General features: G+C 39.6%; 1 protein-coding gene across 1 annotated transcript; it reads right to left on the bottom strand.

The window, feature by feature from the left end:
• Positions 1 to 665: 665 nt before the first annotated feature.
• Positions 666 to 8,919, bottom strand: LOC131246263 (glyceraldehyde-3-phosphate dehydrogenase, cytosolic). Its single transcript, XM_058246197.1, has 12 exons — positions 8,797 to 8,919; positions 8,656 to 8,685; positions 8,455 to 8,555; positions 6,239 to 6,354; positions 6,027 to 6,126; positions 2,721 to 2,867; positions 2,568 to 2,628; positions 2,315 to 2,412; positions 1,851 to 1,993; positions 1,505 to 1,588; positions 1,312 to 1,401; positions 666 to 1,013 (listed from the first exon to the last, which is right to left on the bottom strand). Exons 1-12 carry the CDS (start codon positions 8,798 to 8,800, stop codon positions 968 to 970), a joined length of 1,020 nt encoding a protein of 339 aa, XP_058102180.1. The 5' UTR covers positions 8,801 to 8,919; the 3' UTR covers positions 666 to 967.
• Positions 8,920 to 22,738: the final 13,819 nt, after the last annotated feature.

Here is a 22,738-nt window from a genome sequence, read left to right as displayed (position 1 = left end):
GGACAACACATGACCCATTACCCTCTGATCCGACCCAAACCACTTAAAATCCACAAAACCCAACCCAAGCTGAACCATTTAATAGTTATATTGTGATGGGTTGGGCTTGACTGACCAACCAACCCCGTCACAGACACAGCTCAGGTTTACAAATGGAATACAACTCCAAGGCTATGGGTAAAAAATCTATCTATAATTTTTATCTACTTTGATCCGGGTTCTGGCCTCTGGGTAATTTGGTCCAATCCATTGATAACCAGCCCTCAAAAGGGCAGGTCCCAACCAATTTACTTCACCAGGTCATGCTCCTGGCAGGGCCTGACATGCTTGAACCCAGCCCATAAGGGGGTCCGATCATTTGACCCATAGACCCCACTTGTCCATGATTTCGACAAATTTTACGATGCATCTCAGACATTACAACCCTATCAACATCCGATGATCCACACGTTCTGAGTTTGTTAATATACACAAACAACCAAATCAGACTATAGCCTCTTCAGAAAAAATAAAAAGACTCGACAATATCATGTACTTTCCACATGCATCATCAGTTCATAGGGGAAGAGGAAGCTGATCTTATCAGAGCCCCACCATCGTCATTTCAAAGCTAATAACAGATGAAATCATAATCAGACACTCATCACCCAACAACTTTCTAAATATTGCTAGCTAATAAAACACACCTCCGCTTTCATTAGAATAAGATTTTTTTTCAAGTCATATATCTGGCTTCCATGGAAAAAAACACACACATGAGAGAGGAAAATCCAGACAAAAAACTACCGCAGATAACATCGACGACGGGGAAACCAACACTGGACACAGTACAACGTTGTTTGTTCATTCTTTTCTTTTATTCTGGGACAATCCTATAAAAAGCCTTACCTCAGAGAGACAAACACACCCAAGCCTATTGGGCATGCATGCAAAACAAACCTCTCCCCCTCTCTCCGTCCCTATCTCTCTACTGACAGGAAGCCATGTGAATGATCAAGTCAATGACCCGAGAGCTGCAACAAGCACACAAACAAGCGTCAGCAAGTGCAACATATGGGCATGATGAGAAAATAGCAAATATTCAAAAAATGTTCCGGTCCCATTCAAGGTACACCATTATGAGTTCATATGCACCAAGGACACCTGTCCATCGATGCTGTGAAGGAATCCCAGGTGTAAAATTCAATACCCGATGGAACACCACCTCAGTGTACCTACTGCCACAGTAGAATAGTACAACATTTTTTTTTTCTTTTTTCATATGACAGCAAGAGAAAATAATAAATTGGACAAAATCATCAATTAAATTACCTGTAGCCCCACTCGTTGTCATACCAAGACACAACCTTAACAAAGTGCTCGTTAAGAGCTATTCCAGCCTTTGCATCGAATATGCTTGACCTGCACGGTAGATGCCAAAAACAAGTAGCATATACATTAACATCATTGGAATGAGCTTGCAAGTCTACATCCTGGGAAGGGCTAGCTTTTGAATTTTGATTACCTGCTGTCACCAACAAAGTCGGTGGAAACCACATCTTCTTCAGTGTAACCCAAGATTCCCTTCAGCTTCCCCTCAGATTCCGCCCTGCATCACAAAGAAAAAAGGAATAAAAATCAATAAATATCAACCACCAAATCAGGACAACAGAAAATCAGATAAACTGAGAGGTGCCCTGAAGAAGCTAATGCGGGCTGAGCTGGCACCTATAAACCAAAGCCATGGGTGGTAAAACTTCTTCTTTTCTTTTTTTTTTGTTTTTTTGTTAGTTACAGAATATGGGAACTCAAGTATTCACATCAGAATCTAGTAACAATAAATAATGAATGAAAAAAGCATTTTTCCATACTTGATCACAGCTTTGATCTCCTCATAGGAGGCCGCCTTCTCGAGCCTCACAGTTAGATCCACCACCGAAACATCCACAGTGGGAACACGGAAAGCCATCCCAGTCAGTTTTCCATTCAATGCCGGCAGCACTTTTCCAACCGCCTTCAAGATGACAATAAAGCGGAAGGGGAATGTTAGTGGGGGAGAAAAAAAATCAGTTCCAAAGGCTTGCTAATCCTACACACGTAGGAGGCAGCCCACCTACTGGTGAAGTACTTCTGCCTGCCCTTAGGTGGCAGGCCTCTTTTACTAAACCAGTGTACCATGTTGCCAAACAGGCGATCACGGGGACTACCTTACACACGCAAGTGAGATTAGCAGACCTCTATAATCCATTGCCCCATCACAAATAGTAATTAATAATACATATCATGACTAGTAATTAATGATTAAGTATCAAAAGAACTTTCTTTCTGTGGCTACCTTGGCGGCTCCGGTGCTGCTGGGAATGATATTGAACCCAGCAGCTCTTCCACCTCTCCAATCCTTGCTAGATGGACCATCGACAGTTTTCTGTGTAGCTGAATCACAAGAGGTATATGAGAAAAACACACAAAAAGAAAAAAAGCAAAAAAAGAAAAAAAAGAAAAGCAAAACAGCAGGCCAGCGGGCAAACCAACTCTTGTCAACGGAATCTCAAAACATGCATTATAGATTAGCAAATAGTTGTACCCACCAGTGATGGAGTGGACTGTGGTCATCAAACCTTCAACAATGCCAAATTTATCATTGATCACCTGTGAGATTTACAAAGAACGAAAATCCTAATTAATATTTTCTCCACAAATTAAATTGTATTACAGAAGAAAATGAATAATTAGAGATGGACCTTAGCCAAAGGAGCAAGGCAGTTAGTTGTGCAGCTAGCATTAGAGACGATGTCAATGTTGGATTTATACTCATGCTCATTAACACCCACAACGAACATGGGAGCATCTTTGCTGGGAGCCGAAATGATCACTTTCTTAGCACCACCCTGTTCATATAGACCACCATTTTATCTATCAAATAAATAAATAAATAAAACCAAAACTCCCATTTTCATTTCCAACGTCCAACCACAATAACAACAGTTTAACATTGGACAATAGACCACTATTTTATCTATCAAATAAATAAATAAATAAAACCAAAATTCCTGTTTTCATCTCCAACATCCAACCACAATAACAACAGTTTATCATTGTACAATAGACCACCATTTTATCTATCAAATAAATAAATAAATAAAACCAAAATTCCCGTTTTCATCTCCAACGTCCAACCACAATAACAAAGTTTAACATTGGACAAGTTGAACAAGTATCTCACAATCCGAGCAATAATGAAACATAAATATGCAAGGAAGCATTTTAGCCCAGATGTTGCCAGCATAATAGTTTCCAGGTGTAAAAGTGAAATTTTAAGAAAATAAGAAGCTTCTTCCATGGCAAGGAAATCTAACCAAATGAAAATGGTTTGAGATTGTCTACTCGTTTTCAAAGTCCAAATTGCATCGGATTACTCAAACAGAGTCAACCCAATTCCTTTACATGATCCCTGTGCAACTCTCAACTCATACGATATGAAATGAATCACGGTAAAACTCAGCCAAGTAGGGACAAGTTCCAATATATTTCCCAGATCAGACCCAAATAGTCTTGTCCAGTATCAATGCCCAAGTATAGATTCAAATATCGATATTGTATTAGCCGATGTGGGCATATCATATCCGTATTGGCACAAGATGATACACAATATGGGGTATATATCACTCCGATATGAAAAATCGAACCGGTATCAGCCAATACAGCCCGCATCGATACAATGTACCCATAACATAGATATGAATATCAGTATCGTACCTGCCGATACAGCCGTATTGTATCTGTGTCAACATGAGACGACATGCGATACAAGGTCACATCGGCCCGAAACCAAAAAAAAAAAGACCCATATTGCCAATACGGCAGATACATCCATAAACGCCCAAATTTGATTTTATTTTTTCTCCTTCAAAATTTCACTCACATCTCTACCTTTTTTTGATTTAAACCATGGAAGAAGCTTAAAAACTCATTTTAAGCTAGATTTAGGCCTATTTTGGGATCAAAACAAATGATTTGAATGGGATCCAACACATCAAAGCGAAGTGTACCATTATGGGAAAAATAAAAAAGAAGGGCAAACCTTCACTTTCTTTTTTATATTTTCATCTTTTTATTGTAGTTCAATGTAATGGTAATTCACCAAATCATGCCTGATTTGTGTTCAATTAGAGCCCATCCCATTTAGTTGACCTTCAACAAATCAAACCAACAACCGACATTCTCATCAATGAATGGTCTGATACAACAACAAAAAAATAAAAAAAAAACGGATTCTTGAATATCTTATTATTTTATTTTTTCCCTGATATTTTCCTTAATTCTTCACCCCCGATCGAAATATTGAGAACAATGAACCATAATCGTCAAACTGATACGAACCCCACATCTAGCCCTCCCTTTTCAATTTTCCCCCTTTGGCCTTCCCGGCCACTCCTTTCCACTTTTTAACCTCAAAGTTTGTTTGAAGCGCATTTCGACCAGATGTGTACGTCTGCATTTGAAGATCAAAACATCGTATTTGGAATTGAATCAAAGGACTGAAGTGCCAGAAAATGATTTAGGAATAATCCACGGTATCGTGCTTCATTTCTCCTCGATTTTGGAATTTGTTGACATTTTTTCCTATTTGCACTGGAATTTTCTGAAATTTTCAGTTTTTCTGTTTTGTGCTTTTTTCAATCAAATGCTGTAATGATGCATGAATAGCCTTATAATACTATAGATCTTCTCGATTTGGAGATTTTTTTCATATTTATGTTGGAATTTTCTGAAAATCTCAATTATTTTATTTTATGTTTTCAATCAAATGTGTATTTTAATGCATTAATAACACCCTTCTAATGTTATAGATCTACAAATTTCATACATGCATTGATAAAATATAACTTTTTTTCATTCACTTTTGTATTTTCGAGTTAAACTCATAAATTCATTTGATTAAATAAAACTTTTTTTAATTCACTTTTGTATTTTCAAGTTAATTTTTTGGCTTTTTCTAATTTTCTTTTTTTTTTCCAAAAATAATTTTTGGAAATGAATTCAATGATCAATCTAGGAAAATGTATGCCCGTTTTGAACACAAATCTATCATTGGCATCTAAATTTAAATTATTTTTTTCTATTTTAAGGCCATTAAAAAAAAAAATTAATCCTTTTTTAATTTCTTTAGGAGAATGATTAATTAGGGTATTCAGGTTGTAGCAGTAACAGATTCGCTATCAATTTATGACATATATCAACGATTTATATAAAATAATAATAAATCAGCATTCCTCTTGTTGGAAAAACAACCGTAGATTGTGCAGGTAACGATCCAATGAATGAGCCAGAGCTTCAATGTGAGAATTATGATGGTCTGTGGGGATGGCGGGCGATGATCATGAAGCTGAAGCAGCTTGAGAGATTTTTATTTTTTTTCTTACTAAGTTTTTCAAATTTGTTTGTTTATTTTTAAAAATGTAACAACTCCCATGGAAGGATTGTCGACTGAAAAGGGCCCGATACCCACACACAACACCACATCATATCAATTTTTGGCCAGCAGACTAACACCAATATTCAGAACCTTGATGGCAACCAATTGAACACATCGACCTAGATCCAAAGTTCTATTCTCTTCTTTGAGAAAATAGATACATACTGTAGGTAAGGTCATAAATTTCCCCAATTTAGTGTTGTACTAGTAATTCATGCATCTATTTGTCCTATATCACTAAAGGCCGGAAATCTAATTACATGTAAGGGATACACTATAGCTCAGTATCAAGTCATTACATTGCTACACATGAATTTTCTTTTCAAAGATAAGAGTAGATGATTGTAGTAAAACAACCAAACAATAAGAGTCCTACATTCTGTGGAATCCCATGTGGAATGAAACAGTTTTCAAACAAGATAAACCACTTCTAGCTATCATCAGGCCACCAAATGAATCTCAATCAAATCAAATACTACAAACATACTCCTGTACAAGGCATCAATATCAACTACAAAATCTATTTTCTTTTATATCGAACGAAGGAAAAAGGAGTTGGAAATTAGAAAACCTTCAAATGTGCAGCGGCCTTGTCCTTGTCAGTAAACACTCCAGTTGACTCCACAACAAATTCAGCACCAGTCTCACCCCATGGAATCTCTTCGGGGTTCCTTACAATTGGTAAAACAACAGATATATCAGCAACCTTGGACATCTTTCACATATGCATTTCAAATATTAAAAAAGAGCTTCCGAAATACACAAAATGTGAAGTTCAATTACCTGACACCAAAGACAGTAACTGGTTTCTCACCAAAGAGAAGGGTCTTGGAGTCCTTCACCTTGAGCTCATGATGCTTCCATTGCCCATGGACACTATCATACTTGAACATGTAAGTCTGCATGCACCACAAATAGTAAGAAACGATACCTTCACATACACATGCATTGATTACCAAAACTTAGAACGTGGGCAAATGCTCCAACATCTTTGACAGGCAACAATCTGCCCTAAATTAGTAACTGCACATGTGGTGGTAACACATAATAGAATCTGATCACACAGGTGGTGCGCGTGGGTGCCACCATGGATGGGCCAATGCCAAAGAAGTCAACAGTCTCAGCAACTGGAACAGAGGACATTGCCCGTTGAAGTTGAACCTTGCTCGTTTCTGTTTTACACCCTCCATTTGCAGGTAAGACACTAACAGACGGTTGGGCCACATGGCAGCTATCCATATGAAATCTGTAGCAGGTGGGTTCCACAATGAACAGACGAACACACCATTGCCAAAAGTGGATGGCTGATCAGAAATGCAGAATCAGATCAGAAGGAAGAACCGTCCCTTCAAGGTGAGCCTTTTGGTGTGGGCTGGACATCTTCAAGGTTTCTATTCAAGGGACTTGACCATTTTCTGCTCATTTTGTACACTAGAGTTTGTGCATAATGTGCTGAGACTTCTGGAATAGGCTTGAAGTAGGTAGAGAAATGAAGAGAGGACTACAAATTGTATAGAGCAATGTAGTTTCTAGAATGATCTGAAGTTCTCTAGTGGGGATTTGCAAAGACAGTTGGGTAGAATAGTCTAGAAGGTTTCTAGAGTATTCTTAGCTGCTGTGTGATCACCAGTTGGCATCATCTTAGTCATCCATGTAAAAGAGCTTGAAGGTTCATGTCTACATAAGGGGTGTCCTCATTTGCAACCAACATCAAAGACCACAAAGTTGGAAGCTGTGGAACTCTTCAGTAATAGAATCACTTTTCCATTCCTTCTCCTCTCTTACACCCTTAGTGGGGTTGATGCATAGAATTACACTTGGTGTTTGGAGTTTGGACTGAGTAGGAGCTCCGCACGGTCTATGCTACGCTTGGAGAAGCATTTAAAACCGTGAAGTGTTACTTCCTATTTCTGATGATCCATTTATGGGTCATCATCAAGACAAACTTTGGGGGGCATGTTTAGCTAAAAAACAATGCTTTGGAATCAAAAGCACTTTCAAAGGTGCGTCCAAACCAGCCCTTAGGTTACTTCATCCCAAACTCCCAACTTTGGTACCCGTGAGATGAACAGCCAAATCCCAGACACTAATCCCACACATGACTCTATAGGTTAAATGATTAAAGACATAGACAGCAAAGTCAACGAGAAGACAATGCATTCCTTTAGAAAATGGTACACATACCATCACAACATGAGACCAACATTTAAAGATCATGAGGCAGATGTTGATATATTTATGAGTAATCATCAAGCATACAAACAACACAGAAACTCAGTACCCCATAATGAGCAACCAGGCCAGCCAATCAGTGGCAATCAGTGTTTTAAATAGCTACGCCCTGTAGCATGTAGCCTCAACGTTACATAGCTCATGAAAATATCTTAAAAGTTAGTTACATGTAGCTTGCGCTACATGATAATTTGCATATGTTACATGCTACATAGCTATGTAGCTCACACTACAAGTTATTTTTCACTACAACATTAAAATCCATTAACGTTTTCAATGATTTGTTACATTTTTCTGTTTTAATAAAAATTAGTTAAATATTTTCAATGCTTTTAGTAAAATAATATTAATGATCCGCCTGATCAGATCCCATCACAAACAGGCCTGACCCATTGTCATGTGATCATAAGTTACACAGACTCCCAACGGAAACCCGAGCTTATAAAACCGATCAGCCCACAACCTATCCAACACGACTAATGATCGTGACCATCCTATCAATTTACAATCATCCCGGGCTGACAGGACATCAGAGAGGTAGATCCATGGGTTATATGCTAGCATATACACCGATCTTCAGTATATAATCCATGTACAGATCAGTCACTTTGCCAGTGCTAAAATAGCATGTATTCGAACAGATCTGAGTAAACTCAAATAATACTTATAGATTCATTGGATAGATCAAAAGATCCATAGATCGCGAAAACAACAGGACACGCATGTATGCCAATCGCATGTATGTATGTATGTATGCATGCATGTACCATGTAATCGGTGGAAATGAAGGGATCATTGACGGCAACGAGCTCCACATCATCCCTCTGCAGAGCGACTCTTGCTACCAAACGCCCGATCCTTCCAAATCCTGTTTTTTCATTTCAAAAACAGAAAAGTTATCATTTCTAGTCCAAAAAGAAATCTGACAGTACAAAACTGAGATCAGAAATGCTAGATCGAAGATCTACCGTTGATTCCGATCTTGATCTTCTTTCCACCTGTAAAGAAAAAAAGGACAAAACAGCCATTAGAAGAAAAAATCAAAAATGGAGAAAGCTGCCGCGATCTAAGGAGATGAAGAAGGAGAAAACTAGAAAAGACGATCTTACCCATGATTTGCAGAGAGATTAAGTGACTGAGAGCAGAAATGGAAATAGCAGAGAGATAGAGAGGCGAGTGTAGTAGAAATGAAGAGGGTTTTTTGTACTTTAAAGGATGGAAAAGAGGCGTGGTGACCAAGGCGTTGGTTGGATTTCACGAAAACCGGTGGTTTTGCTTCCAAAACGGTTTTGGAAGGTAGAAAGCGGTTTTTGAAAAGGAGTGTCTTGATAGTCTGACGGATTATGATGCTCGGTACGTATGCTCAAGGAAGTTGTATAGATGGAATATACCTATAAGCCGTCCAAATGGTGGGTCGAAGATCAGATGGTTTTAAACCAGAATAAAATATCTATTTGAACTATCTTAAGGTGGAATTAATGGAAATTTCTTTAATGAAGTTCGTCCGTAGATTATTTTCTGTTTTGATAGTCTCTTCGATGTTATACCATCGGACTCAGCCCTTTTTTTTGTATGACCCATCTCGAATGGGGCCCAAATGGGTGGTTATAAATGTATGCACGTACGACTTTCAGTACGCGTGCGTAGCGCTACCAGAATGGGATATGGTTATGCTACTCGCTATTAGGATAGTTTCTACTCGCGGCCACAAGTACACTCGTGACACTCGTGTGTAACATCCAGGCCGCTTATCAGCCTATCTGTGTCTGCCTAGTACCTTCCCAAAATAAGGGCATTTCTATTCATCACGTGGGGAGCGGATCAGGTGCGGGCTCTGAACATGGGCCCACCTCGCTACCTGCCGTGTTTCTACGGTACATTTTAGATCATGAGATCATGTGGCAGATCCAATCCTTCGGTGGATTATATGACAAGCAACGGTGGTGATTGATTGATAAGGACATTTTATAGGCTCCCTTCATCCAGATCTATGTCCCCATACGGTGGGTATTAAGGTGGGCCTAAGAAGTTTTTAATGGTGGCATTTAATCACCGCCGTTTCCTACGGTGTGGTCCACCACAGATTTAAATCTACTTCAAATTTTTTTAGGACCATACCTTATATGAACTGAAAAAATGAACGTGGACAGCGGGGATGTATAATAAATACATCACTAAATGTGATATGATCAGGGTCCCACCTTGTCGTGTGAGGCTGGCCACACCGAATCTTCTCCCCATCATGTGGAACAAAATAACCAAGACGGCTATGATACTTTTCCACCGTTGGAAAGGCTCGTTTACAAACGCGTGGCATACTTGTCGTCCACTTCATCCAAATGGTGGGCCCCACTACAGATGGAACACCTCTAGAACATTATCAGCTATCTTCATCAGCTGATAACAAATGATTAGGATCGTTTTCTCAACGCAATCGGAAGGATATCCTTCATCTAAACTAGGGTTTCAATTTCGACGGCCTGGATTGACGAGTTATACCATTATTTAATGACAGTGATGTGACAAAGCATACAAGGGTCGTGGGATCCATGTTACCTCTACGCGCGGCGGATGGACGGCGTGTTTTTGTTCAATTGAGATCTAAATGCTACTCGTGCGTGTACCTCGAGGGCTTGTTTGATTTTTCAGATCAGGAAAATATCTTGATAATAGGTAATAATTATTTTCCCAATTGAAAATGCCATGTTATATTTGTGGGTACTGTGATGCGTATCATTTATCTACATTGTTAATCTATTATATCTGAAGAATTTATAGCATAAGCTAAAAAAATAAGGTATATTGAAAGCTCAAGTGGACCACGCCACTAAAAAAAATAATCAAATATTTACCATTAAAAACCTCTTGACTCATTGTTTCTCTTGGTATGGGCTATTTGAGTGTATCTACCTCATTTTTCAGCTCATATTTTAAAATATTGTATTAAAAAGATTCGATGGAATGGATTTACCATATACATCAATTTGGAGTCTTAAAATATAAAATAAATCTTTTAAATTGGTTTCTAGGCAAATTGTAACAAGAATTTTCATCTAATTTTTAAATTAATAAAATATTAATAATTATTAATTTCATGGGTATTTACAATGCTACCAAAAATTAAACAACCCCTGACGGGTCTCAAGTGGTGGGGGGTAGATCTGATGCTGCTTAGGCATGCGCCGCATACATGCATGGGGCCACCTCACCAATTAAAACGGCACAGGTCATATGGTTTTCGTGACATGGCTGCCCGTGATGGATGACGTGGTGTTGAAGAATTTGAGAAAAAGGGGCTGGGGATTCAGTAAACTACGGATGCACCACTGCCCTTGGTTTCTTTGAAATCGAATCTTCGAGATGCTTCGGTTTTGAAAGTGGTGGGTAGGTAAAATCTACTACCTACTGCCCCTGGTTTGTAAGAGAGTGAAGTTACTAAAATATCCTTGTCCTTGGGTAAACTAAAGGGAACGACCGCGGGGAAAGAAGATATGTAAGGGGTAAGGATCGGAAACCTAATCTTTGCAGACCAAATGACGAAATTACCCATGGACATGTAGGTTCCAGGCCCTGGATTCTCGTCCGAAGCCCGCTGCCATGGTTACGCCGGTAATTTAGGGGAGGAGATTAGGTGCGGCCCTGACCGTGGGGTCCACCTTGATGTATGTATTGTATATCACGCCGTCCATCTGCTTTCCAGATCATTTTAGGGTATGGGTCCAAAAACTAAAACAGATCCAAATCAAAGGTGGACCGCACCATAGGAAACAGTGGTGATTGAATGTCTACCATTAATGGCCCATCACCACTGTTTTTTATGTTGTGGTCTACCTGAGATTTAGATATACTTTGTATTTTGGTCTTTTAAAATAAAATGAGCTTTAAAAACGGAATGACGGAGTGGATATGGAATAAATACGTCAAGGTGGGCCCCACGGTCAGGGCTGCACCGTGTTGGGTGAGGCCGGGGCGGCACCTAATCCTCTCCCGTGAGTATGGTGGGCATCACGTGTATTTGGTCGTTTGAAAGGGAGGTATGCAAAGCACACGTACCAACATGGCACCCGTGTAAAAAATCTGAGCTTTCCATAAAGTTTGCCAACAATTCAGACCGTACGTCCTCAACTGGGATGGTTTAGTGAAAATTCATCTGAACCGTCTGCTAGTTTCGTACGCTGTGGTCCACAGATCTAGATGGTTGGATTTTTTAGAGAGGAGATATGTTCAGTGTGTCCACCTGATCGAATTCTCAGATCTCACACATGCACCCCCCGATGGACCGTGTGGATTGGAAGGGCTCTAGAGGATTGTTTCCATATGGACCATCATCTACCGCAAGAATTTTTAGATGAACGGACAGGATCATCACATGGTAGGGATCTGGCAATCCTCCAAGGGCTCTTCTTGCTGAGAAACCTGCGTGTGGATTGGCACATTTATGAATCGAACCACGTGTGTACATCTGTCAATCGGTTGTAGGTGATCAGTCTTCAAAAAGAGGCGTGATCCAACCCGTTCATCCAGTAGGTCCAACATGAACGGACCATGTGACACCACGACGATCAGATATATATTCTTGCTGCCGCGATCAGATAACTTTATAGGGCTCCACATGGCCCATTGATTAAAACAGTGAGAAACGGTATTCCTCATTTTCAACACAGTTTTGTGGACGTTGTTGATGGATTTTTCCCACTTGGCCCATCCATGGTGGGGCCCACTGATGAACACCAGACGTCATGGCGTGGTAATTCGCAGGGTAGAAAGAGAGACAAAATGAGAGTAAAAAAACAAAGAAGATGACAAGTAATGTCGGTTCATTAACCCATTGCTATTGTTGTTGTGGGTAGTCCTATTTCCGAGCCTTTTTGGAAAATGTAAATAGGAAGGGCGCATGTTATAGTACAAAGCTGACTGGCTGGTGTACCATACCACCAACCTAGCTGGTGGGTGTGAACGGATTGGCTACTGCCCCTGCCACCGGCCGATGGATGGTGGTCGGTGCTCTGTAGGCCCAACCATGATGTATGTGTTCCATCCATGCTGTCTATCTATTTTACCGGATCATTTTATGGTATAAGACCAAAAATGAGGTATATCCCAGTCTTGAATGGACCATGTTCCAAGAAACAGTGTTGAATGAGCATCGACCATTACAAACCTTTTGGGGGCCATAAAAGTTTTGGATCAAGCTGATTTATTTTTTTCTCTCTTCATCTGGGCCTGTATGACTTAATCAACAGATTAAATGTCAAATAAACAGTACAGTGGGCCTTAGGAGGATTTTAATGGTGGATATCCAATCACTATTGTTTTCCTATGGTGTGGTCCACCTGAGATTTATATCCCTCTCATTTTGTAATTTAGCCCTAAAATGATCAGTAAAAATGGACTAACCGAATGGATGAGACACATACATCACGGTGGGGTTGACAAAGCACCGATCATCAACCACGGGGTTGGCGGCAGGGGGAGTAGCCAATCCGTTTCCATGAGTGTGGGTACGTGTGGTGCTAAAAGGATTACTAACGCTCCTCGAGCTCCCAGCTATGGTAACGGTTTAGAAGATATCAAAGTTATGTAGCACCCCCAGGAATGTATTTATCATTTCCACACATCTCATCTATTTGGAGGGATCATTTTAGATCTTGAACCTAAAAATGATTCGTATCAAGCTTAAGTGGACCACACCACAAATATCCGTGGGACAACTATTCTCACCATTTTTAACACTATAGGGCTAACTATAATTTATTTATTTTTTCCATCTAATCTATTCATAAGGTCACGTAGAATTGAATGAAGAGAAAAAACAAATATCATGTTGATCCAAAATTTCTATAAACCTAAAAGGTTTCAATGGTAGACGTGCAATTCCTACTGCTTTTTACACCATGACCCACTTGATTTTTTGATCTATCTTATTTTTTGGCTCAATCTCTACGATGTACTCACCAAGTGGATAGATGGTTTGGATATAACTCATACCTCATGATGGGACTCACAGAACTTTGCGACATCAATACACTAGTAATATTGGTGGTGTGTTGTACACTAGCCAATCCATTTCCTCACCAACCTAGCTAGTCTGGGTATGTGTCCTAGGATGAGCACCTATGCTCCTTGGGCTCTAAGTTGTATGAACGGTCTAAAAGATAACAAAGTTACATGGGCCCCACAATCATGTATCTATTATATCCACGTCATTCATCTATTTGGCAAGATTATTTTAGATCTTGATCCAAAAAATGAGTCATATCCAAAGCTCAAGTAGACCACACCACAAATAGCAGTGGAGATAATGATTCTCACCATTAAAACATTTGTAGGGCCCACCATAACGTTGTTTTTCATCCATTTTGTTCATAAGGTCACACAGACCTAGATGAAGCAGATTCTCACCATTAAAACATTTGTAAGGCCCATCATAACATTTGTTTTTTTATCCAATCTGTTCATAAGGTCACACAGACCTGGATGAAGCAGAAAAAAATATCATATTGATCCTAATTTTTTGTAACCCCGAAAGGGTTGTTGTCAGAAAAAGATGTCTAAAATCTTTTGATGCTCGACCAATCGAGGCCCGTTCGACTCGAAGTCCAGCGAACAAGTTTGTTGAGTTCCGTGGTGCTCGACCAGTCGAGGGTTAGGCTCAACCGGTCAAAGGGGTCCTTCGACCAGTCAAAGCCCTCCTTCGACTAATCGAGGGTTACGCAGCCCACGCGCGAATTGCGTAAATTTGATGCAATTTCTGAAATTTTCCAAACTAGGTGCGTAAGTGAAGTTTCCTAAACTATAAATAGAAGTCCCTAAGGTTATTCTGGGGCATGCTAAGGCTTCCTAAAGGTTTTCAAAGGGTTCCTAAAAGAGTTTTAGGGTTTTTAAAGGGTGTAGCAAGGGTGAGATTCGAGGTTGTTCGAATCGGGTAAGTCCTCTCTCTTTGTAATTTATGCTTTTATAGTGGAATTTTGTCGCTTTGTGCCATGGTTTTTTCCTGCAAGGGTTTTCCACGTTAAATCTTTGTATTCTCTTATGTTTGCTTAGTGTCATTGGATTGTTATCCTAAATCTAAATCTGTGTGATTCCGTAGCACAAATCCTCAATACGTTGTATCAAAAGCAATCGTTAGGGCACAAATCTGAATCTGAGGGATTAATAATAATGAGAAGCACTATGTATGATATTGAGAAGTACTTAGGAAAAAAAAATTGAGTTATGGAAGATCAAGATGAACAGTTCCTTAATTAAGAAATACGAAGATGGTGCTCTTGAAGAGCGAAAGTCTACTATGACTAATGATGAATGGAATACTCTTGATAAGAAGGCTTTATCATCGATCCGTTTATGTCTCATGGATGAGGTTTTCTACAATGTCATAAGAGAGAAAACCGCGGCTAAGTTATGGGCGAAGTTAGAGGATGTTTATGTGAAAAAATCCTCTGAAAATCGCTTACACTTGAAGCAGCAGTGGTATATCTTCAAAATGGCAGAGGGTGGAGATCTAGATGCTCACATCAGCAACTTTAATAAATTGGTTTGCAAAATACTGAATACGGAGGAAGTGATGAAAGATGAAGAACAAGCATGTATGTTTCTGAATTCTCTTCCGGTGTCTTATGAATCATTCAAGGACACAATGTGTACCATGAATAAAACCCTGAGTGTCGACACCGTTATCTCAGCCCTTCAAGGGAAGGCTATGAGAAAGTTTAATGGTGACATAGGGATATCTTTTGATACGCTGCTTACAAGGGGTAGGAATTCTGAACAAGGTACAAGTTCTTCAGGTTCTAGATACAAATCCAAGAGCAAGGGCAAAGGAAAGGTAAAGTGCTGGAATTGTGGGATGGAAGGACATGTGAAGAAGGATTGTACAAACTCTAAATCTAAGAGAGAAGATTCTAAGGTTTCATACAAGGAGGCCAATGCTGCCACGTTAGATAGATCGAGTGGATGTGATGGTCATGTTCTATCTGTGTCTACGATCAGACGGCCATACGATGATCGTAAGGAGTGGATGTTAGACACATGGGCATCTTTTCACATGACTCCTCATCGGAGTTGGTTCACCAGTTACAGGGAGTGCGATGGTGGACATGTGTTTATGGGCAATGGCATTGCCTGTAATGTTGTGGCTATTGGTACAGTGCGCATCAAGATGTTTGATGGGGCAGAGCGTACACTGACTGATATGAGATACATTCCTGACATGAAAAAGAATCTGATTTTTCTTGGTGTGCTTGAAGCAATGGGCTGCAAGTTCACAAGTATTGATGGTATCCTTAAAGTATCTAAGGGGGCACGGGTGATCATGAAAGCGCAACGACAGCCTCTGTAATACCCCATTCTCAGAACCCGGCACCCATTTACCAGGTTCCGATCCTGGGATCCTACAAGGAGGATTTTCAACATCAATTTAGTTCATAATAAGCATAACCATAAGCATAACCCAGAATAATAATCACAAGAACACCTGTAACACCCCGTACTTTTCTGTACTCGGGTGTTACCATGAGAACCCGACTTAGTATAAATGCAACCCCGATTTATGTGAACATTCACACTCTGGCCTAAATCCTACCGTCGAGATGGTGGAGCAACTACGAGGTTCAAGATCTACCGTCCAACTGATATGTAGGGGAATCAAAATTTAGGAGTGATCGTCATATCAAGAGCTATGGATCTACCTTAAGTCAGATGGGTAGCTTATCTTAAGTTGATCCCCCTAATAATTCATTTTAATGTGATGTAATTGTACACATATACTATAATACAGAGTATTATTATAATTATTTGTACGTTACATGAATTATTCAATCATGTATGTTATTTGAACTATATATAAAATAAATTGTATGCCCACACATCATTATATAATTGATGTATATTTACATTTTTAACTTTATACTATTATAGTATATATATAAAATATATATTACTTAATATTAATTTTACTATACTATATGTGCATGTATAATCACAAAAAAAAAAAAAAAAAAAACGCCTTGTAAATGTTAGTGATTGTAAATAAATACTTACCAATAACTATCAATGTATTGTACTAAATGCATAGGTAAATGTATTTTTATTATATAATCTAGAATACTATTTACTAATGTTTATTGTAATAAATATATAGTAATATTGTATTAACTATGGTACACTTTGAATATTATTATTTATGTGTGTGTGTGTGTATATATATAATATTACAATTAAATACTTTATAATTTGATAAATAATTATTTATATAAAGTGTAAAATCAACACAATGTATTACACGTCATACTATATTATATACTATATATAATGTAATTTGTATTACTTAATATATATTATTTTTTAAAACTAATGGTCGGGCCGGATTCCACTTAAGATTTCCATGGGCCGCGCAGACCACCAATTGAACGCGACATTGGCGCGTATAGCCCACCTAAGCTATGAATCTACCCCATTCTTTAGGCCAGACCCTAGGTCGGGCTGAAAAAACTGATGAACGGTGTGGATCAGATCACAGACATCACTGTGGACCCCACATGAGGAGTGTGTGTACACAATTGAGGTGCAGCCGAGGTGCACCGAGATAGTCACGTGGTAAAACCGCGTCTAACGCGAAACATCCCAAAAACAGGAGGTTCTCTCCAGCACTCCCGCCCGGACGATTTCAAAAATGGGCTGCCTGCTGTGATGAATTGTGGCCCACCATCTGGGACCCTACGGATGATCCAAACCATCCACCTTATAGGGTATAAGAATTGAACTGTACATACAAAATTTAAACCGTTGGATTTCTCAGATGTACACACAATCTAAGCCACAAATCAGGCTAACAAACACACTTGTTTTCAAAAAGGGAAAGGAATCTGTTTTTCTGCTTTCCACGCTGGCAATCCACTTGAAAATCTCTCCTGGGATCTCAGCCATCCATTGCAAGCAAATCCCAGCCCTCGAAAATAGGGCGTCCCTAGATGTAATCTAAGATTCTCTCCCTCTGCCGCTGTTAAAGCCAAATGCTCAAGTGGCGTTAAACGCCATCCATTCAGTGGGCCCCACAGTCATCAGAGGGGAAATCCACACCGTCCGAAGGCCGCTGATCACGAGCTCAGCCGTCTAATGGCAATCTGCCATTGACATGGAAGCCATCTTCCCCGTCCGTTTGAAGAACCCACCACCTGTACGTGGACCCCATTCCCTGATCTGGAACCTCCATCAGGTAGATCCTTATGCCAAAAACCCATCTGTGTGGACGTCTTATAGCCGTGCAAGATGGTTGGACAGATCCAAGCTCGAGGAACGGTCGTTATAAGAAGCTCGAGTTTAAACTTTCAATAGGCGTAGATAATCCGGGATTAGTGGGGCTGAGAACATTAGGAAGTGGATTAAAAAGAGCCCTATTTAAGCTCTCGTTTGGTTAGGATAGCCCACCCTAATAGAAAGAAAAGAAAAGTGAGAGAGTGTTGCCGCACCCGCCATTGCCGCAACACTGCTCGTTGTTCGTTCCTGAGAAAGGAGAAAGGAAAAAGAGGAAAGAAGAAAGGAGGAAAGGATGAGGAAGAAAGAGAGAGAGAGAGAGAAAAGAGGGAAGAAGGAAAAGAAAAGAAAGGAAAAACAAGAGAGAGAGAGAGAGAGAGAGAGAGAGAGTGCCGTCCTCTCTGCTCGCTGCCGAGTTGGGGCCTGAGTCGAGCCAGCAGAGGCTGGGTCAGGACCGCTCCTGGTCTAGTCCAGAGTTGCTAGACTGTATAAAAGAAAAAAAAAAAGGAGAGAAAAGAAAAAGAGAACGAGGGAGAGGCAGGGTTGCCGCTGTTGCTGCCGGCCATTATTGTACCAGCTCGAGCTCGGGCCGAGCCAACAGAACTTGGGTCGGGTCTGTTCCTGGTCTGGTCCAGCAGTTGCTGGATGATGCAAATGAAGAAAAGAGAAAGAAAGCAGAAGAGAGAAGGAAGAACGTGAGAGAGAGAGAGACAGAGAGAGAGTGGGTTCAAACTGGCTCACTGTCGAGTCAGCTGAACCCAGCTCGAGTCTGGCCGTTGGATGCCATTGCTAGGCGTCCCAGCATGTAAAGGAGAAGAAGGGGAGGAAGAGAGTAGGAGAAATGAAGAGTTGGGCTGGTGGTGATTGCTGCTGAGGTAACTCGGCTGAAACCGAGTCAACTCAATCGTGACTCATTGAGACCTTGTAATGTCTCACCCAGGTGCTATTTCCAACTGTTCACCTTCACCTCGAAGGACACTTCCAACCATTTCCTAGAACAAGTAAGTGATTTATTAAAGTTATGTGATTAATGACTCTTGTACAACTTCTAACTTGGAACCTAAACTTATACTTATCTAAATTCTAAGACTCTTGAACTCGTCTTTTAAGGACTCCAAGTCAAGGGAAACATCCATCCAAGGTGAGCCGACTCTTTAGTCACCTTCTATTAGTATAAATAAATAAATAAATAGCTCTGTTATTTATCTTCTTGTGTTGGTTGAGTGTAAGTATTTAGTAGAGGCTACCTTAGATCACTCTCGTTGAAGTCAAGTAGGTGTGGACATTGCGATTGGATTCATGTTGATTACATCTAATAATTGATCAAAGGTGAGGATTCACCCTTTGAGCTTCCCACTCGATTTCATCAATATAGATATAGATAATAGCATGATTCCCTTAATTGAGTTTCTTACTTTACTATTAAATATGCTAACTTGTGGTATAGTTAATTCATGTGTTAGATGATAAATGTTTCTTTTAAATTATAACATGCATGAATGGTTCGATGATAACATGCTATCCTTTATTGTATATGTATTAATTTATTTACATGCTACCACTTGTGCTTGAATGATGAACTGAATGGAACTTACCTTGGACTTATGATCCTACGGTCCACATTTGCCTTACACGGCTTGAATTGCACATTTGCTTTTGTGGCTTGGATGGGTCATTGGTGCCCTTTGTGGCTTATTGGTTATATTTACACATCTGTTGTTTCCTAGCCATCTTGCGGAGTTCAGTCGTACCATGATTTTCGGGTGGAGCTGAAGTTCGTTTATTGATTTTTTAACCATGTTGCGGTGTTCACGTACGATATGATTCCCGGGTGGTCTAGAGTTGTATGCTTATTTTTCTAGCCATCTTATGGTGTTTAATCGTACCATAATTTTTGGGTGGAGCTGAAGTTCGTTTATCGATTTTCTAGCCATCTTGCGGTGTTCATGTACGACATGATTTTCGAGTGGTCTAGGGTTTGTATGTTATTTTTCTCTTCATCTACGGTGTTCAATCGTACCATGATTTTTGGGTGGAGCTAAAGTTCGCTTATCGATTTTCTAGCCATCTTGCGAGGTTCACGTATGACATGATCTCCGGATGAAGAGAATGTTTGAAGGTTGATTTTTTATTCACCTCATGGATTCACTTGTACCCATTGTTGTCAAATGTGATCGCATATGCGCATACTATGTATCGAATCGCATATGGCATGATGGCATATGCGATCCTGGCAAGTATGCCATGACATACTTTTATATGTGACAAATATGCGATCGCATATGCGAGTATGCGATCGCATATTTCCTAATAATCAGAGGGGAATCAATTTTTTTATTTTTAATTTTTTCAATTTGGAGAACTTTTGCCTATAAATAGACATAATAATCAGAGGGGAATCAATTTTTTTATTTTTAATTTTTTCAATTTGGAGAACTTTTGCCTATAAATAGACACTCATATCCCCTCCATTTTCACTATTCTCTACTCCACAGCTCTAAATGTATTACTCTCTCTCTTACTCTAATCTCTCTACAATTACTTCAAGTATGTTTATTTTTTATATTTTATAAGTTGTGCTTACTTTTTGTAAATTAAGCTGTAAGTTATAACTTGTAAGTTGTTTCAAGTTATCCATTTATTAGTAAAATTTCTTTGCTCGAAGTTTGTAATAATTAGTTCTCTTTTAATGTAGCTTGATTGTTTTGTTAAAATTTATATAATATAATATAAGTAATTAAACATATAACTTAATGAAACACTCAAACTATAATGAAATAAGCAAAATAACTCAATCCAATCATGTGTAATAATTAGGCAAGTTTTTCCTATTTTTTAAGATTTTTTTCATTTTTTTAAATTTTTTTCATTTTTAATTTTTTTTTATTTTATAAAAAATATGCCATGGCATATGCGATTATGCGATCGCATATGCGAACAACATATGCTGATCGCATACAATGGCATATGCGATTTGACAACATTGCTTGTACCATGATTTCCGGGTGGAGCTAAAGTTAGCTTATCGATTTTCTAGCCATCTTGCGAAGTTCACGTACAAATGCGATTCTCGGGTGTAATAGAAAGTTGTATGGTTGATTGTTTGGTCATCCGGACATGTTTCCTTGCATTGCGACTGCCATTATATTTTGCTTATGATGAAATTCTGTTGATTGGTTTGATTTTCTTAATATGAGTATAACTATAAAATGCCCTGTTTAGTGTATCTAATTTCATGACTTGCAATATATATCAGATTATGAATGATGAGTGTGTAATCTTAGAGGGTGCTCCTCACTGCGATAGCCATTGACGCTATCAAACCGTAACAATTGATGCAGGTATAGGGCGAGTCGATGCTGTTCACTAAGTTGCTAGGAGCAGAGTGGATAGCTGAGGAGCTAGGTGGCCCCCTGAGGCCCGCACTGATCTCCACAACTAGCTGATAGATTTTTGTTTCTGCTTATATGAACTTTGTTATTTGGGATTATATAAGTCTTGTATGGGCGCTACATTTGGAATTTCATTATGGTTGGAATGTTCTTATTCAATGCATGGTTTATTCTACGTTCGTTACTGTTAACTCTGATTAATGATAAACAGCTTAAATTTACACTGGATTTTATAAGCTAACATTCGAGTTTTTGGGAAACGGGTTATATACTCGGGTCTTGAAAACACGGGGTGTCACAACACCATTCATTAATTTTTAGGGATCATTTAGAGCATTACCAAAAGTGAATCATATCGAAAGATCATCTGGACCATACCACAAATAACAATGGAGATAATGTTTTCCACTGTTTAAACCACACAGGGCCACCATAACATTTATTTTCCATCCAATCTGTTCATAAGGTCACAAAGACCTGAATTAAGTGGAAAAACAAATATCATATTGACCCAAAGCTTCTATGCACCCAAGAGGGTTTCGAGGGTAGCCGTTCAATCCCTCACTATTTATTGTAGTGTGGCCCACCTGATAGATCTGTCTCATTTTTAATCTCAGGCCGGAAGACAAGCTTGCCAATTGGATGGATGGTATAGATGTAACACATACATCAGCGGGACAGACCATGTAGCACCGTCCAGATGGACGGTGTGCAAGCAAAGCACATACATCATGGTAGTGGCCCACGCAACACCATCCAGATGGACGGTTTGGATTTACCATGCATGGGTGGGTCCCATGTGGGGCCACCACACATATATGGTATATATATTAATATTATTAATATTTTATTATTATTATTATTATTTTTATGAAGAGCCCTAGCGTCCAGGCCCTGGACGTTACACATAAATCATGGTGGTCCCCACCGTCCAAACCACTGAACAGTGTGGATCTACATCACGTGTGGGCCCCACACGGAGGAACAGTTTAAGTATGAAACATACCTCGTGATCAGGGCCCACAAGACACTGCTGCTAATAATGCAGTGGGACCCACCATCCGTATCTGTTGGATGGATGGGTGGATAAGGGCCATACATCACATGGGTCCCACATATATTGAATATACATCTAAGGTGGGTCCACACATGTGGACCCACAAGCTTTGGAGAAAGCTGATGTTTGTGTTTTACTTATGTCCAACAACGACTGCTGTTGGACGGTGAGCAAACAACACATGTAAACGGTGGGGTCCACATCAATGGACAGTTAGGATACAACATACCGCATGATGGGGCCCACCACACTTGACGACGTCAATACAGCAGCCAGCGCTGCTGGCTATCCAGCAAATGGATGGCCCACAATCAAGACAGATACAAAGGTGGGTCCACACGCTGCATCAAG

Source organism: Magnolia sinica, chromosome 5 (genome assembly GCF_029962835.1).
Source record: "Magnolia sinica isolate HGM2019 chromosome 5, MsV1, whole genome shotgun sequence".
Taxonomy (NCBI): Eukaryota; Viridiplantae; Streptophyta; class Magnoliopsida; order Magnoliales; family Magnoliaceae; genus Magnolia; species Magnolia sinica.
The sequence above is the reverse complement of the archived record's forward strand: the minus strand, read 5'-3'. Positions and strand labels throughout refer to the sequence as shown.